This window comes from Apiospora phragmitis (genome assembly GCF_038363925.1).
Source record: "Apiospora phragmitis strain CBS 135458 chromosome Unknown utg000010l:1.0-9815664.0:1.0-9183399.0, whole genome shotgun sequence".
Taxonomy (NCBI): Eukaryota; Fungi; Ascomycota; class Sordariomycetes; order Amphisphaeriales; family Apiosporaceae; genus Apiospora; species Apiospora phragmitis.
This window is the reverse complement of record NW_027117409.1, coordinates 4,596,257-4,611,666: the sequence shown is the minus strand read 5'-3', so window position 1 is coordinate 4,611,666 and position 15,410 is coordinate 4,596,257. Positions and strand designations below refer to the sequence as shown.

The window sequence follows — 15,410 nt, the reverse complement described above, 5'->3', positions numbered from 1 at the left end:
GTTTTGGTACATAGGGATAGCATCCTACAAGCAATATACCTCTTGCATACGGTCAATCATTCAGATCGTGTACTACGATATCCGCCACACTGAACCCACCGTAACATGAGAGCCGACCATACTATCTACTCGACCTTGAAATCACCTTCTGCTTTCCTGGTCTTGAACCACTCTTTCACATACGGAAGGTTGGCATGGGGGCCATAAGGCTCTTCCGACCACTGCGCCTTGGGAGCGGGCAGGCCGGTCTCTTCGAGACACCTGGCCCTCAGCTCATCCAACAAGCCGCCACGGTTATAGATGCTCGGGTATTCCACATGCTTCGCCTTCAGCTCAGCACGAAGCGACTCGATCTCTATGTCGTGCACCTCGAAGGTCACCGGGTCGACGATCACGCCGTAGTTGTTCTTGGCCCCCTCGTGTGTGATCAGCTTCTGGTGAACCTCCAGCGCGACCTTGTCGGCGGGCCGCGTGAAGGGGATCCGTTAGTCTTGCTCTCCAAGTGAGGTGTTCCCGTATATGTAGCGAGAGACTTACCTGCCGTCCGGCTTGAAGCCAGAGTAGAAGAAATGCGGCGAATCGCTGAAGCCAGCAGCGGCTCTGTAAGCCTTGTTGTGCTGACCCATCAAGGCCTGAATAACGTCCATGATGCGACCAAGCAAATGCGTTCGGCAACTCAATGCAGCCGGACGGACTGGGAGCAGAATAGAGCCTTCCGGGAAGTCCACCTCGATGTAGTCGTACAGGCCCTCGTTGACTACACAATGGGGATCGAACACGGCAAGAAGGTAGTATCCCACAAACATCTTGAACATGGTTGGCGATACGTAGAAGTTGATGGCCGTGTTGCTCTGGGCACTAGTGCCGTCAAAGTTGAACTTCAGCTTGTTGTCCTCCTTGGTCATCTTGCACTTGATAGCAAATGGTCCTAGTTCCCCGTTGCCACCATCGTCGATGAAATCGGTGAAAACAGCCTCCTCGTCGCCGAACTGGGTTTCAATCAGCTTGGACACGGCCATCTGGTTACGCTTCAGTAACTCTTCGCAGGAAGCTTGGTATATCCTATATTCCGTTAGTCGATGAAACCGGGTCTTCTTCAGCAGAAAAACAAGACTTACTCGAGACCAAAACGATCAACCAGTTCGCAGATGCGAGATCCAGCTGTTTTGCACGAGGAGACCAGGGCAGCTATGTCAGAGCGATACCAATCCGGCATTCGCGAGTTCCGGCACAGTATATCCATGATATCGGCATTGTAGGCTCCTCCCTTGTAAAGCTTGCAAATAGGAATCTGAACGCCGTCCTCGAATATTGTCGACGAAGAAACAGACATGCTACCGGGCACTTTGCCGCCGACATCACTAGGACACTATGTTAGTTGTGCTAAGGGAAGGGGAGCACCATGACGTACGAAAGATGGCCGAAGTTTGCTGCACAACCAGCAATTTCATGTTCGTAGTATATGGGCAGTAGAATGATCACGTCATTCAGGTGGCTGATGGCCCCTTCGGTAGAGTAAGGGTCGTTGGTGATGAAGATATCTCCTTCGTTGATCGTGCCGCCAACCTTTTCCCAACCACGAAGGAACTCTGCAATAGCGAACGTCAGCAAGTTCCATCCGAAGCATGCAACACCTGTCCATCTTATGCCACTTACGACCGATAAAAGACCCGAATTGGCCAATCTATAATGAGAAAAGTATCAGCGGACAGGCCAAAGCGCAATTGCTCGGGTCTTTCGTATCCTTACCAGCATTTGCCCCTTTTCATTAGTAACAACGTTGAATTCGTCCTGCTGTTCACGGATACCGGGTGACATCGAACAGCGGAGGGCGAGAGTGTCCATCTCCATGCGAACGGCCTGTAGCGCAGAGCCGACTAGTGTAGGGATGTGAGGAGATTTGGTGACCTCCTGCCTTGCGGACTCCTTGGTGAAATCCTTGGTCTTGGCGAGGGCGGACTCATCGACTGGCCTGATCAGAATTTTACCAATCTGGTCGATCTCTCCAAAGAAACCGGGGAGAATCAGAGTATTCGAGCCCATCTCGGAAATGACACACGGGCCGTCGAGTCGCAGGCCCGCCTTGTTGAGCTGGGCTCGGTCGTAGAAGGTGGCCTCGACCTGTCTCCCTTCCACTGTGATCGTCTTCTTGTTGACCACGGCGGGCTCGGACACGGAGCTTGCCAAGCCATCAGTCTCGGGAGACATGGCTGCGAATTCTACCGGCGAGGAAGCATCGGTAGCAGCGACACCCAACCGCACCAGCTCAAATTCCAGGTCCTCCATGGAGAAGCCGAACTGCAGCTCACGAGTGGCGTTAAATCTATCAGCCAGTAACTTGAAGAGCTCCTCTTGCCCTTGGCAAGCTCTTCGGGTGTGAAAGAAACCGTGATGTCGAGGGCCTGGCCATGGTACCGGATGTCAGCATCATAGGTCACGCCGATCTTCTTTTCCGAGGAACCTTCGAGGGTCATGGTCATGGTATCGGTACGATGCCGCTCCAGGTTCTGCAGAACCGACTTGAGCTCGTCCAAAGAAACCGAGATAAAGTCTTGATGTATGAGATAGACTTGGCCTCGGACAGCTTGGTGGTTGCGTCACCTTGCGCGCACAAGACACCAGGGGCTTGCGGGACGATGACTGGCCACGCTCCCAGGAGCTTGCCAATGGCACAGGCGTGAAGTGGCCCGGCGCCACCGAAAGCGACCAGTGCGAAATCTCTCGGGTCATATCCTTGTTCAACCGAAACCTGACGCAACGCTCCGTACATGGTCTCATTCACGAGGTCGAGGATGCCACTGGCAGTTTTTTCTACCGAGATGCCCATCTGATCAGCAACGGACTTGACTGCCGCCACTGCTGCTGGGACATCCAGCTGGAAATCGCCGCCCAGAAACTTGTCCGGTAGGTAGCCAAGGGCCAGGTTGGCAGCTGCCACGGTCGGCATCTTCCCCCCTTTCTTGTAGCAAGCCGGCTCAGGGCTGGCACCTGCGCTCTCGGGGCCAACTCGCATGCTGGCTGTGAGATCGGTAAACCGCGCGATAGAACCACCTCCGGCGCCTACGGTTCGTAAATCGACCGAGGGAGCCCTGACAGTCAGTTTATCCACCACAGTCTCTCTACGCAGCGCAGGCTTGCCATCGACAATTAACGCGACATCGGTTGAGGTACCACCCATCTGTCCTCCTCGTCAGCTATGACCTTTTTCAACTCAGTGTGCACCATCAAGATATGGCCACTTACATCGAGGGTGATGAGGTTTCTGTAGGGCGTTTGTTTAGAAATTACATCCACGACTCCTTGAACGCCACCAGCCGGACCTGACATCAGTAGGTTCACTGGGAGCTCGCCAGCCTGTGAAAGACTAGTCAGGGCACCGTCACTCTTCAATATGCGGATGATCTTGCTGTCAGGAAGCAGTAGCTTCTGTAAACCATCCATGTATATCTTCACTATTGGCTTGACGACGGCGTTGGCGGCTGCTGTGACGGTCCTTTCGTATTCGCCGGCTTCGGGCAACACATCAGCAGAGCAGATAATCTCGATTTCGGGTCCGAACTCCTCACGGACGACCTTCACCACATCCCTCTCATGTTCATCGTTGACGTATGAGTTGAGTAAGCTGATGGTGATGGCTTCAGGTTGTTGGCGCTTCAAATCAGCCAAGTCACTCCGGAGAGCTGTCTCATCGAGAGGAATCGCAACCTCGCCGGTAGCCGAGATCCTGCCGGTACACTGGACTGTTCGCTCCAGGGGGACAACCGGTTCTGGGGGGACGAAGCTGATCCATCCGCCAAGTCCTCCAGGGATCTGGGATCGTCGGTTGTGAGGACCTCTTTGAATCCCGCTGTCACGATGAGCCCGGCCTTGACTCCCTTTGACTCGAGAATGGCGTTTGTGGCTGCCACATGAGTTAGCCATAGTCAGAGTGCAGTGAGGGGGTTTTGCCTTACCAACGGTACTGCCGTGGTGTATGTAAGAAAATTCGCCGTCCCAGCTGTACTTTGACTTGAGAATACTTCGGACCTTCTCGATGCCATCCTTGACACCAATACTTTGGTCCTGTGGTGTCGAAGGCGTCTTGGCACGAATGGTCTCTCCTTCGGGCGTAATCACACAGACATCGGTGAAGGTTCCCTAAATGTATTGCTTAGCGATCCACCGATCTACTTACACCGACGTCCACACCCAGCCTATAATCCATCCTCTCCTCTTTCCTTTTACCTCGTATGCTGCTTCGACAACTCTTCGACCTACTATTGAGCGTTAATATTGGTGACAGATACGATGATTTGGATGCATCAACTTCGGCAGAAAAGGGCATGGGGATGGATCGGGGCTTGGCAGATTACCCCAGCTTGCCCTGGTCAAATAGATGCAAGACGAATCGATCCAATCGTTCCTCCCCCCCGTCCGTGCCGTCAGTCCATCCATCCACATTACTATCTATAGTGGAAATAGCGGGGACATGCCTATACACGCTCCCAAGTTCTTGATAACCTCGGCCGTCGAGCAAACATGCAATTGCATCCTAGGTCAATCAGTGTGTCAAACGGTCTGTCTGGCGTGTAGGGATTTTTCGGATGTGTTGTCAAGTGAGGGGCGGACGGAGACCCGATAGGCATCGGCATCCATACCGCTTTCCGGCATTGATAGCTATTGGCAACCCGATCATGTTGGAGCAAACCTCCAGTCAATAATCATGCTGCATTCGCATCAATGTGCTGGGTGGCGTGATGCCGGCAGGCTGCTTTGTCCTACTTTCCTGCACGACTGGCAATTACACGACAGCTGCATGGACATGTCTGTACTGGAGGATTTTGGGATGTGCAGCTACTCTCTTGATCTTTGTATAATATGACCTATCCCCTTGAATGCTGTTTCACAGCCCCCCCCCCCCCGCCCCTCTTTGTTTGCCGTATTGTACATCGGCAGCAGATCGGCAGGCTCGTGCGAGCAAAAACAGGGTTGATTCATCCAATCAAATTGCACACTTAGCGGATCGGACGTTAAAAACGGCGCGCCGATCGTACTAAATTTTCTGGGGACCGTACTGTACGGCAAGGGAGGGGGGTGGGGGCTGTGAAAACAGCATTCAAGGGGATACCTACCTTGAAATTGATGCTTAGCTGAGTGTTGTAGCGTAGAGAAAGGGTAGTACAGTTGATGTCTACCTAACTTTCAGACCTCATTCGAGATTCGAAAAGCTCGGTGGACTGGCCCATCTTACAGCAATATTGAAAGAGTCTGCCGGTAGCTCGCATGGTAAGTTAGGTACTCGGGTTAACAGAAACTTCGACTGAAATTGGATATATGATATGAACCATTGTTTTGTAACTTGCTTAGTTTCTCACCATGCCCTTGAACAAAAGAGCTCCTATGTGACTGCCTCAGTCTTTTGACCGAACCCAAGGCAGTACAAGTACAATACGCACCTTCCACTGTGATGGATACAAGTAGACATTACGAGCTGCCTGGACACCTTGATTGCTAATGACCGTGGTCTACGCAAACACACAGCGGCTCCTCAATGCCAACTTCGCGAACCCATTTGATGTTAGATTATGACCTGTTCTGAGCAGCGTCACATATTTGGTCCCTGACCAGACCCGAAGTCCAAGTCTATTTGCAGCGCATCAAAAATTCAGAGCAATGCCGAACTTCACAAAGCCAACCAGCAGCCAGGAGCCCGGGCTGGACGTAGCTAAGCCCCAGAAGGTATTACAGGATATCCCACTCAACACATCCCATTACGACAACCCCTCATCGCACCCACTGCAGCAGTCCACTGGCAACGCGCAGGCTGTCGGCTGTCCACGTGAAGAGCAACCGACATCTACTAGCAGAAACACTCGCCCCAAGCATCGTTCCAACAACGACGCGGCGCATGCATGTTCGAATGGGACCAACAAGAATGTCGTCAACCATCCCGGTAAGAACAAGAAGACTAAACAGCGAAGCCGGCACCGAAGCAGGAAGGGATCATCACCACCACAATCGAGGAGTGGCAATGCCCGTCCGCCTCTACTCCCGTCCTACGTACTCCTTCGTCAGGGCGATACACTGAACCGGGAGCTGGATCGTGTCTTGAGAAACGGCAAGATGATGTTCTGGCAAGAGTACATCTTCGCGGGTGCCTTCAGGAAGATTAGAGAGGCGTTGCTGGAGCTTGGCAGCAGGGATGAAAAGGCGGCGCCTGTCACTGAGATAGAAGACCAAGCTCGTGTTTACGCGCGAGAGGCGTTTGATCGGTTCAAGATGTCCATGAAGAAAGTCTAGCCTGCCATACGTGCCGGAGGAGAGCTCACCCCGACCGAGGAGGTCGTCATCTGGTGGCAACACCAGCGTGATGACGCCCTTGTAGGCTATCACTAATCATCCGGACAGAGCACTACACTGTGGGAACATGCTGTCTCGTGTACAAGGATATCAGGGAGATACCGGTCTCTAAAACCTTCAGGGCGTTATGTCACTAAACCTTTGAGAAGCAGGGGTAAACGTACGGGGGAATGTTATGATTGTACTGGCCGGAAAAGGGGGCTGTGTTTCCTTTCCTCCAAGTTCAGCTACGAGTTATGAACTATCGGGTGGATGAGACAGTTGCGTTTATTGCGTACTCATTTGCATCGACGAATGGAAGCCAGGAAGAGGAACTAGGTGGTATAGTTTGATAAACGGCCGCATGAGTTTGAAGAAGGCAGACATCAGTGCTGTTTTTGCACATCTATATCAGCCGCAGCTACATACATCCAGCAAACTCTGAGTATCCTTTTCCTAGACCTAAACGCCTGACGCTATGCAGAAAAAATGGGAGCTTGACACCATCATCCATCCTTCTCCTTCACCCCTTATACGCCCGCGAGCACTATTTCCAACATACCTTGGACCTCAGTGGTCAACTGCACGGTCCCGGTTTCCTTGCTCACTCTACGGCATAGAGTCTTGAACCCCTCTCCCAACTCTTTGCTTTCGCCAGCGTACTCGCCATATAAGTCTAGGAGGTGTGTTGCCACATCAGTGCAGACAATCGTATAGCGAGGGTCGACAATGTGCTTCTGGACCCAATCCAATACGGGCATAACACTCTCCTCATCCCGCCCTTCAAGGGCCTCACGCAGCGCTGAGCGATGCCGTAAAGCCACAAGAAGAGTGAGTACAGAAAGGGGTGCGTAATGTTTTGATCTGGTATCGAGGACACGGTCGAGCGCTGATACGAAATGGCCCCGTCGGAGATCCTTCTGCCAGGCTGTCTCCTTGGTCGACCTGCTTTTTGTTGCGGGGTTGCCAGCGATCACGACATCGGCGCCTTCACCTAGAAGATCCAAGCGACTCTGGGCTGCGCCGATGCGCTTCCTCTTCGTCTTGACCTTGTCGTGTTGCGCAATATTTCCTGCAATCAGAGCTGCCATCTCTGCCTCACGTTCCTTGGTCTTTGCAGCCTCGGGGCCAGTAAGTCGTGTTTTAATCGAGAGCTGGCCATTCTGCATGCCCACAGCAAGATGACGGTCATCATTGTTGGCCCCTGATGTGATAACACGCACGGCCAAGATGGGCGAGGGGTATTTTGCGCCTGCGACAACGTTCCAACCGGTTGTTTCAAAGACCTTGACATGTCCATCGAGACCACCAGAAACAACACGACTACCCACCCGAAGCCAGCGAGAGGGAAGTGACCGTCTTCTGGTGGTTCGAAATCATCTGCAGTGGCTTGGCCGCAACCAAATCAAGTACCGAGATTTGCGATTCGCAAGCAGCCAGAACCGTAGTCCCGGTCGTGAGAGGCAGGACGTCCTCGATGGGCGATGCATGCTTGAAGGTCATCACTGCAGCACGCGGCGCACGGGGATCCCAGAGTTTGACCTGCAAGCTTGAATTAGCGAACACTGTAGATTGACGATGCTCCGAGTTATAGCAATCCCTTCACTTACTGTTGTATCATAACTACCGGTCACGATCATGTTGGACATAGTTCCTGGCATGAAGGCACCACTGCGCACGTAATCGGTATGGCCTACAAACGAAGATGTGCTGTCCTGGCTTGGGAGATCCCAGAGCCGAACAGTCTTGTCATCGCTCGTACTCATAAGACTCGTCAAGTCGGCCGGGGAGAACTTGGTTGTCCAGACGGGCTGCTTGTGCTGGATCCAAGTCTTCAGGATGGCGCGCGAGTTCACATCGAAGACTTGTATCTTTCCCTGGTCATCACCAGCCACCATGATCCTGCCGTCGCGTCGCACATCTCCGCTCCGGGCAATGTCGCCGAACCTCGTGATGGTCTTGACCAGCTTCCTCGTTCGGATGGAATATAGCTGCACTCGTGTGCCCGTTGTGACGGCGAACAAGTCACAGTTGGAGGCAGACGCATTGCTCAGGTTCGTCGAGGGGGACGTGATATGGGTGACAGGGTACTGCGTGGGCGAGGGGATGTTCAGCTGGTTCTTGAAAGTCTTCCAGTATCTCTGCTCGGCAGTGAAAGGCAGCGGCCAGAGGGCAGCTTCAGCTGCGGTAGAGGAGCGACTTCGGCAGCCATGTTATCGTCAATTGCGGCCTTGAGATTGCCGTGCTGTTTGAACTATGAAGCGTGCGACAAGAAGCTCTCGGATCTCGACGCTTCAATATTTTTTTAATGGGCCGTCGGTCAATTGGGTCAATATTTGCCGACTTTTTGCGAACGATCCATACTCTAAACCAGGAACCTGCTAGCGCAGCGATAAGAAGTGGACTTTGCTGCACGATAAAGCATGACCCCGGACCGTGGTTTGTGGCTTGTGGCTTACCAGTTTATTTTGCATCATTCGCATCATGTGCAACTTGAATCAATTAGCAACTGCCGGGCATTCAGCGATACTTTGAATATTCCGTACTTCCACTGTTACACAGTCATGGTCATCTGATAGCTCCAATCTCACGGTCTCACTTCGCCAACTAAAAAGTGGTCAAATACGATTGTGATTCGTTGACGGTTCGAATTGTTAGTGCCTGGAACTCTGTACGTGCAGGATATGCCACTATGTACTCCGTACTTCTGTATGAAAAGGAAAAGACCCCTGCTCTGCCTCGGTCCATCCATCAAATAGCCATCCATAGCCATTACAACCGAGCTGATGTGTCAGACATCGAGAGTAGACATACCCCAACATTCCGAGCTTGCTCATAGAATATATTCCAATTCCTAATCACCGAGACTCAATTATTTTTCATATACTACTTCGTTCGGTCTCAAACAAGATGCAGGACTATTCTCAACTCAAACACTTCATTGTGTCCTCTCCCAGCGAATATGTGGCCCATGTGGAAATCAATAGGCCGCAGAAGCTGAACGCCTTCTTCGAAGACATGTGGCTTGAGCTCGGCAAGGTATTCGATAAGCTGTCGCACGATCCTGATGTACGAGCGGTTGTCTTCTCCGGAGCTGGCGACCGGGCCTTCACCTCCGGTTTAGATGTGCAGGCCGCTAGCCAGGGCGGAGCTCTATCGGTTTCCAAAGGGACGGGGCCAGAGCGGCGACATCCATGAGGCGCCATATCGATGAATTCCAGGAGTGCATCAGTCGTATAGAAAAATGCGAGAAACGTATGTATCCAGGCTTATGGAAACCCTCATGCCGAAGCTAACGAAGTCTGTCGTCGGTAGCCATCATCTGCGTCCTACATGGCATCTCCTTTGGCCTAGCCATCGACATGTCCTGCTGTGCCGATGTTCGCATCTGCTCTAAAGACACTAAGCTGGCGGTTAAGGAAGTCGATATCGGGTTGGCCGCAGACATAGGGACTTTGAGCAGGCTACCTAAAGTGGTGTCAAACATATCCTGGGTTAAAGACATTTCCCTGTCTGCGCGGATATTTGGTGCGGACGAGGCCCTCGCCGCGGGTTTTGTCAGTCAAGTCTATGGCAGCAAGGTGGAATCCATTGCGGCGGCCATCAGTTGGGCTTCGCTGGTTGCCTCGAAAAGCCCGGTTGCTGTCCAGGGCACCAAGGAGCTAATCAACCACGCAAGAGACCATTCCGTCGCTGACAGTAAGGATCAGTTCCGTCATCATCTCTGAATCAGTGCTGACATTCATGACAGGCCTGCACTACACTGCCATATGGAACTCGGCGATGCTTCAAACCGAAGACGTGAAATCTGCTCTGCTATCCGGGCTGAATAAGACTAAGCCACGATTTGCAAAACTGTAAAACGTACAGAAGAAGAAGGCCTTGGGGAATGAAGAACAGTACACGTTAGGAAGGATATCAAGACTTGGGCAGTTTCGCCAATGCCGTTTAACCGTTGCACCAAAAACGCCGCCCTCCACGGAATCAATAAATACATCATCATGATGACCTAGTTCTCTAGTCCTTGACATCGCGATCCGAGTCGGAGTCCCTCTCGGGCTCCATAATGGTATCCTTCAAACGCTGTGTAATGTTAGTAAGCCCCTGTAAAAAGGCAGAACGAGGGTCATAAAACGGACCTGGTCGAGCAGATACTTGAGTTGCTGCACCTTGTTCTCCTGCACTACCAGATGCGAGTCGTCCAAGTCCTCAATGATATACTCATTGTTCTCGCTGTTGATGTTGACGATGATGGACTTGATGGCAGGGTCGCACTCGACGAGCACACCTGGAAGGGATTAAGCTGGGGTCACTCGGGAGTGGAATTTAAGCATCCTCCTCACCTCTAACTGCTCGAACCATGGCGACTGAACCTTGGAGCTGACTGCGCTGCCGATGCTGTAGTTGCAGGATTCGACTGGTGTCCGGGCTGTGCACTGCGTACGATCGTATGCCCGTTGGCCGATGCCTTCTTTTTCAGATGTCTAGGTGTCTTGCTGGATGGGATGAGCGGAAGAATGGAACAGCCTCCACGCCTCCAAGCCACAGGCCGAGATCCACTAATTAATTCATCAAGGGGCCAGTTTGGCGTTCCGTCGAAGGTGGGGGAGGTGCTACGTGCGACCAATCTTCAATGGATCACTGCAGTGCAAGGTGCATGGCAGTTTGAGCATCTGCCGGTCTCTCCCGTGGACCTTCCACTCACGTCAAAACAAGCTGGATTTCTTGACACCCTCCCTGATAGAAAATGACGAAGTTGACTTGCGCGATGGCAGGTTCGGCTTCTTCGGTGCAGGATGGGCGTTCTCGCCTCTAATAAATGTCTCTTCAACTGCATTCGGCCAGTGTTACACTAGGTACCATGTGACCTACCTTACTCACCTTTACGATTATTACCTTCAATATCCAAAACCTACATGTACAATACCTAGCCATTGCCTAGGTTTCCCCTCATGTCGCTGGTCGGTCACCAAATGAGTAGCAGTTGCTGTGGCAGTACGCGTTCGACCACATAGCGAATTACGCAAACGTCACACATATCAACTTCGGACGGATTTCCACTCTCACTTGACCATCTTCTAAATTCTAATAATCTCGTCATTTCCCTCGCCTATGTTCTTCACGTTGGCGTGCCCTTCACCCTTCACTTCACCCTTCACCCTTCACTTCACCCTTCACCCTTCACCCTCCACCAGCTTGTGCGTCCGACATTCCGAGGGGTTTGCATTTAATTGAAGTCAAGAGCTGGTCTCGCGAAAGCTCTACGAGAGATATCCAGCTACCCCAAGCACTCGCGGCACAGGCGGTAAGCAACGCTTGTCCGTAAGTAAGGACTTCAATCTCGGTCTAGACCCTCCGGATCCCCCAGCACTAATAAGCTGATCTTGATTTACTCTTACAGTCACATTCGACTGTTGCTGCCGACTACCACAGCTTCTCGATTCTGGGACTCAAACCCATCGACAATTGTACAGCACATCGCCACTTACACCGGACCCCGCAAACTCCAGAGTAGTCGGGCAAGATGTCTTCAGATGAGGATGGAGATTACGATGGAGGTTTAGGGAGCAACAGCGCTCACCCATTCACCTGGGTTATGGTCCCTATTGTTGTGCTAGCTATCGCCGCCGTCCTGATGACCTGCATGCGGTACCGTAGGAGGAACAAGATGTTAAGGGCATTCGGCCCAAACCCGCCCGACCGAGATCTGGAATCCATGGGGACGGGTAGATACAGACGTCCAGGAGGCGCCTCTCGTTGGCAGTGGGCCGGTGCTGGGGATGCCCCTCGCGGTGCGGGGCGAAGAAGGTTCGGGCTCGGTGTTGCCAGCCGGGAGGAAGGGTTAAACGAGCTGGGCGAAGCGCCTCCAGCCTATTCGAAGAGTCCGCAACAGGACGGCCACATCGAGATGGGTGCACCGGCCGCGTCCGTGGTACCACCGACAACAGGAACCCAACCTGCGCCTGAGCCAAGGGGCCCGTAGATGCTCGAGCACCCAGTCCCCCGGCGTACGACGGCTCCCCGAATAACTCTACCATTCCCTCAGCACCACCCCCTGCGATTCTACCATCGCATTGAGGGCGGGTTCCTCACGATATTTGTACGATGTTTTGTGCCAATAACAACAAGAACGTTTAGATACCCTGGCAAATACGATATCACGACTGTCTTCAAATGAGATATTCATAGCTACTCTACTTTCGGCCAGCTTGGTCTCTATGCATTTCAAGCCGAGTGCAATGAATACCGAATATATGCCAAAACCCTGAGAAAACATAGATGCTCAGATAAATAAGTAAGAACTTGGCCACATATGCCAGTGCTTGAATCACATTCTCCCATTTTCGATGGTACAGGCGACTCGCGCTCCTCAGAAAAGCATGGGCATATCTCAGAGCCTTCATATTTTTTTTACAGCCACTCTTCTCGAGGCGTAGCAGATTGTCTCGAAATTCCGGAAATAACAGTACGCACTCTATCTTGAGAAGTCTGGGGGTTGCTTGCAGAGGGGTCGAAGGCGAATCTGATGTCTGTAAAGTCCAAGTCGAACCCTGAGTCATGATTGTATTGTATGGTTTCATTTGATAGCAGCCACGTGGTTGGTGACCAAACACGTCCAGTCCGAAGTCCCGTCATAGACAGTGAAGCCATCATCGTGGGTTGGTCCGTTGCTAAGCTGCACACCTAGCTGCCAGAAGAGGTCGCTTGCCACTCCTGAAGTCGCCAGGGACGTCTTCTGCCACGGCCCTTCGTTTTGGCAGTGATTCGTTGTTGTGCCATCTGCAGCATTTAGTAGGTTTCAACGCTGGGATGAAAAGAGGAAGAGAGAGAGACCTACATTCTTCCAACAAACATGGCTTTCCAGCCGCGACACAGGCCTTGCCATGAGCTTCGATCCATCCATTGCCCCAATCATAATCAGTACCCCAGTGGTCTGGATACATATGGAAGGTACCAAAGTCCAAAGTCTTGATCCCGAGGTTCTTGACGAAATCGGTGCCTTCGCCATATTGGTAAGGGTAACTGCCGTCACCCGGCAAACCCATACCTTCATCCCCCAATGTGACCATGTGGTTGGGGTCGAGGCTCTTGACGTAGGCGGACGTGCTGTCAGCCCAATTGTAGATGACGTCGGTGCTGCAGCCGTTGCAGCGCGGCTCGTTGGCCAGCTCCCAGGCGAAGATAGCGGGTGAGCTGGCGTAGCGCGACACCACGGCCTGGATGTACTTACGGTACTGGGCCTGGGCGGCGCTGTTGGTGTACCAGCTCGTCTTGGAGCCGCCGAACGCCTCCACGTAGGCGCCGATGCCGCCGTAGTCGTCCCAGTTGTTGACGAAGTTGATGATGAGCTGGAGGCCCCGGATCTCCGCCGCGGCCACGACGTAGTCCAGCCGCTGCAGGCCGTCGGCGCCCGTGTTGATGGTCGAGCCGCCCGCCGACAGGTGCTGGAAGTACACGGTGCCCGACCCCGGCTGGCTCGTCACGTCGTTGAAGCCCCAGATGCGCAGGATCTTCAGCCCGGAGTCCACCAGCGTGTCGAGCGCCTTTTCCACGTCGTCGTTGCTGGTCAGGAAGGAGATCCAGTAACTGTTGGTGCCGGCGAGGTATTTGGTCTCGCCGTCCACGTTGAACTTGGTGCCACTGGTGGACGCAAAGTTGGTGCTAGTTGCAGCTCTTCTGGATTTGACACGGGTTTGCAGCGTGGTGCTTGGCGCAGCCGATGTGAGTATTGCGGTGTCTACTCTTAGTCAGGACTATATCCTCAGAAAGGGGATTTGGTAATGCCATACCTGGGACACATTGGGAGTGGTACTCGTTCGAGACTTGACAAACAGCACCTTCAACACACGCCTTGGTGCCGGTATAGCCCTGGCCGCCACATTGTGCCCAGAGCTGTTGCTGAGCGGACACAGCTCCGGAAAGAGAGAGCAACCCGGTGGAGAGATACTTCATGGTGTCGATCGCGTTGGGCTTTGCAGTGAAACGAGAGCGACTCGAGCAAAAACCACAAGAACAGGAAATCCAATCCTGGGGAGGTGCGATACGATGACCATATTTATATGGAGAGTTACATCCTTAAGATATTACCGCCTATTAAGACATGTGAAGCTGAGTTATTGCCTTGCTAACTAAGACTATGCATCGGGCCATAACGTTCGTTAAGGCATAGTACCGCACCCACAGCTGAAGGCGGCACTGCCACCGAAATGGCCACGGCTCAAGTTCCTCCTGTAGCCACTAATAGAGGAAGGTCAGTAATAAATTTCGTCTGGCAGCCAGTGGGCGCTCATGACTCGATCGGGCATCTCATGGTTTTGTTGGTGAGTGGGTTGCAGTCGGTCCCTGGCACTAGACAGGGGTAATATGCACTCCACACACATATCGTCCGTGGGGAGAATTGATTGCTGTCCAACTTCAGATGAGGTGGGAAATATATCATTCATGCATTAAGCAGTACATGTCTCATTTTGAACGTGTGGAAACTAACCCTTATCTCAACCATAATTTCGCAGTAAGGACTTGGTTTTCGGTTCTTCCAAAGCAAGCAGTGCCGTAGCCAGGGCCGGACGTGGACGATAATACCCCAGCTACGTACATACATGTATTGATGCATGCTAAGCGTGAACAATGAACCATCAAATAAGCGGCTCCGGCTATGTCCTATTCAGGAAATTGTCCAAGACGGTGTGGCACACCCCGAAGCCCCCTATCAGGCACTTGTCTTCGACATCAATATGCAAGGGTTCGGTATATCAGGCGAAATATAGGCCGACAACATACCATGCCCTACAGTCCAATGCAAAGCCAGCTAGCATAAGATCAAGGGGAAGATACGCCAGCGTCAATTCCACAGCCGCAATACCCTAATCCAACGACTTGATGTTGGTCGTGTACCTAGCATGCTGACTGAGTCTATCTGACCAGGTCAGAGTTGAGCGCCCAATGGACATTCCTCCTTTCCCAGAACTACTTACTTATCTGCAGCTGCGTAACGGTATTCAACCTGGAATGTGCAGCCTTGTGTCTTCTCATGATGACGGGCGACCACACTTTGGGCTTCACCGAAGTACAATTCATCATATAGAATAACT

The 15,410-nt window shown here is 52.5% G+C and overlaps 7 protein-coding genes across 7 annotated transcripts; 3 read left to right on the top strand and 4 right to left on the bottom strand.

The window, feature by feature from the left end:
* Positions 1-125: 125 nt before the first annotated feature.
* On the bottom strand, positions 126-4,252 carry PG994_011177 (uncharacterized protein; the record flags this gene model as incomplete). The annotated part of the gene is made up of 10 exons (XM_066862586.1): positions 126-355; positions 444-490; positions 538-1,062; positions 1,119-1,361; positions 1,412-1,589; positions 1,657-1,684; positions 1,750-2,402; positions 2,521-3,178; positions 3,244-4,137; positions 4,175-4,252. Coding segments are annotated over 10 exons (3,534 nt in total), but the record flags the coding sequence as incomplete, so codon positions are not given.
* A 1,400-nt stretch (positions 4,253-5,652) lies between these two features.
* PG994_011176 (uncharacterized protein) lies at positions 5,653-6,279 on the top strand (the record flags this gene model as incomplete). The annotated part of the gene is made up of 1 exon (XM_066862585.1): positions 5,653-6,279. The coding sequence occupies one exon, from the start codon at positions 5,653-5,655 to the stop codon at positions 6,277-6,279; it is 627 nt and encodes a 208-aa protein (XP_066711695.1).
* A 569-nt stretch (positions 6,280-6,848) lies between these two features.
* Positions 6,849-8,530, bottom strand: PG994_011175 (WD40-repeat-containing domain protein; the record flags this gene model as incomplete). The annotated part of the gene is made up of 4 exons (XM_066862584.1): positions 6,849-7,570; positions 7,650-7,860; positions 7,929-8,462; positions 8,519-8,530. The coding sequence occupies 4 exons, from the start codon at positions 8,528-8,530 to the stop codon at positions 6,849-6,851; spliced, it is 1,479 nt and encodes a 492-aa protein (XP_066711694.1).
* Positions 8,531-9,228: 698 nt separating this feature from the next.
* Positions 9,229-10,179, top strand: PG994_011174 (uncharacterized protein; the record flags this gene model as incomplete). The annotated part of the gene is made up of 4 exons (XM_066862583.1): positions 9,229-9,436; positions 9,463-9,573; positions 9,634-10,017; positions 10,070-10,179. 4 exons carry the CDS (start codon positions 9,229-9,231, stop codon positions 10,177-10,179), a joined length of 813 nt encoding a protein of 270 aa, XP_066711693.1.
* Positions 10,180-10,335: 156 nt separating this feature from the next.
* PG994_011173 (uncharacterized protein) lies at positions 10,336-10,680 on the bottom strand (the record flags this gene model as incomplete). The annotated part of the gene is made up of 3 exons (XM_066862582.1): positions 10,336-10,401; positions 10,458-10,606; positions 10,662-10,680. 3 exons carry the CDS (start codon positions 10,678-10,680, stop codon positions 10,336-10,338), a joined length of 234 nt encoding a protein of 77 aa, XP_066711692.1.
* Positions 10,681-11,842: 1,162 nt separating this feature from the next.
* PG994_011172 (uncharacterized protein) lies at positions 11,843-12,301 on the top strand (the record flags this gene model as incomplete). Its single annotated transcript, XM_066862581.1, has 1 exon — positions 11,843-12,301. The coding sequence occupies one exon, from the start codon at positions 11,843-11,845 to the stop codon at positions 12,299-12,301; it is 459 nt and encodes a 152-aa protein (XP_066711691.1).
* Positions 12,302-12,895: 594 nt separating this feature from the next.
* PG994_011171 (mannan endo-1-4-beta-mannosidase F) lies at positions 12,896-14,271 on the bottom strand (the record flags this gene model as incomplete). The annotated part of the gene is made up of 3 exons (XM_066862580.1): positions 12,896-13,098; positions 13,157-14,056; positions 14,109-14,271. 3 exons carry the CDS (start codon positions 14,269-14,271, stop codon positions 12,896-12,898), a joined length of 1,266 nt encoding a protein of 421 aa, XP_066711690.1.
* Between the last annotated feature and the right edge of the window lie 1,139 nt (positions 14,272-15,410).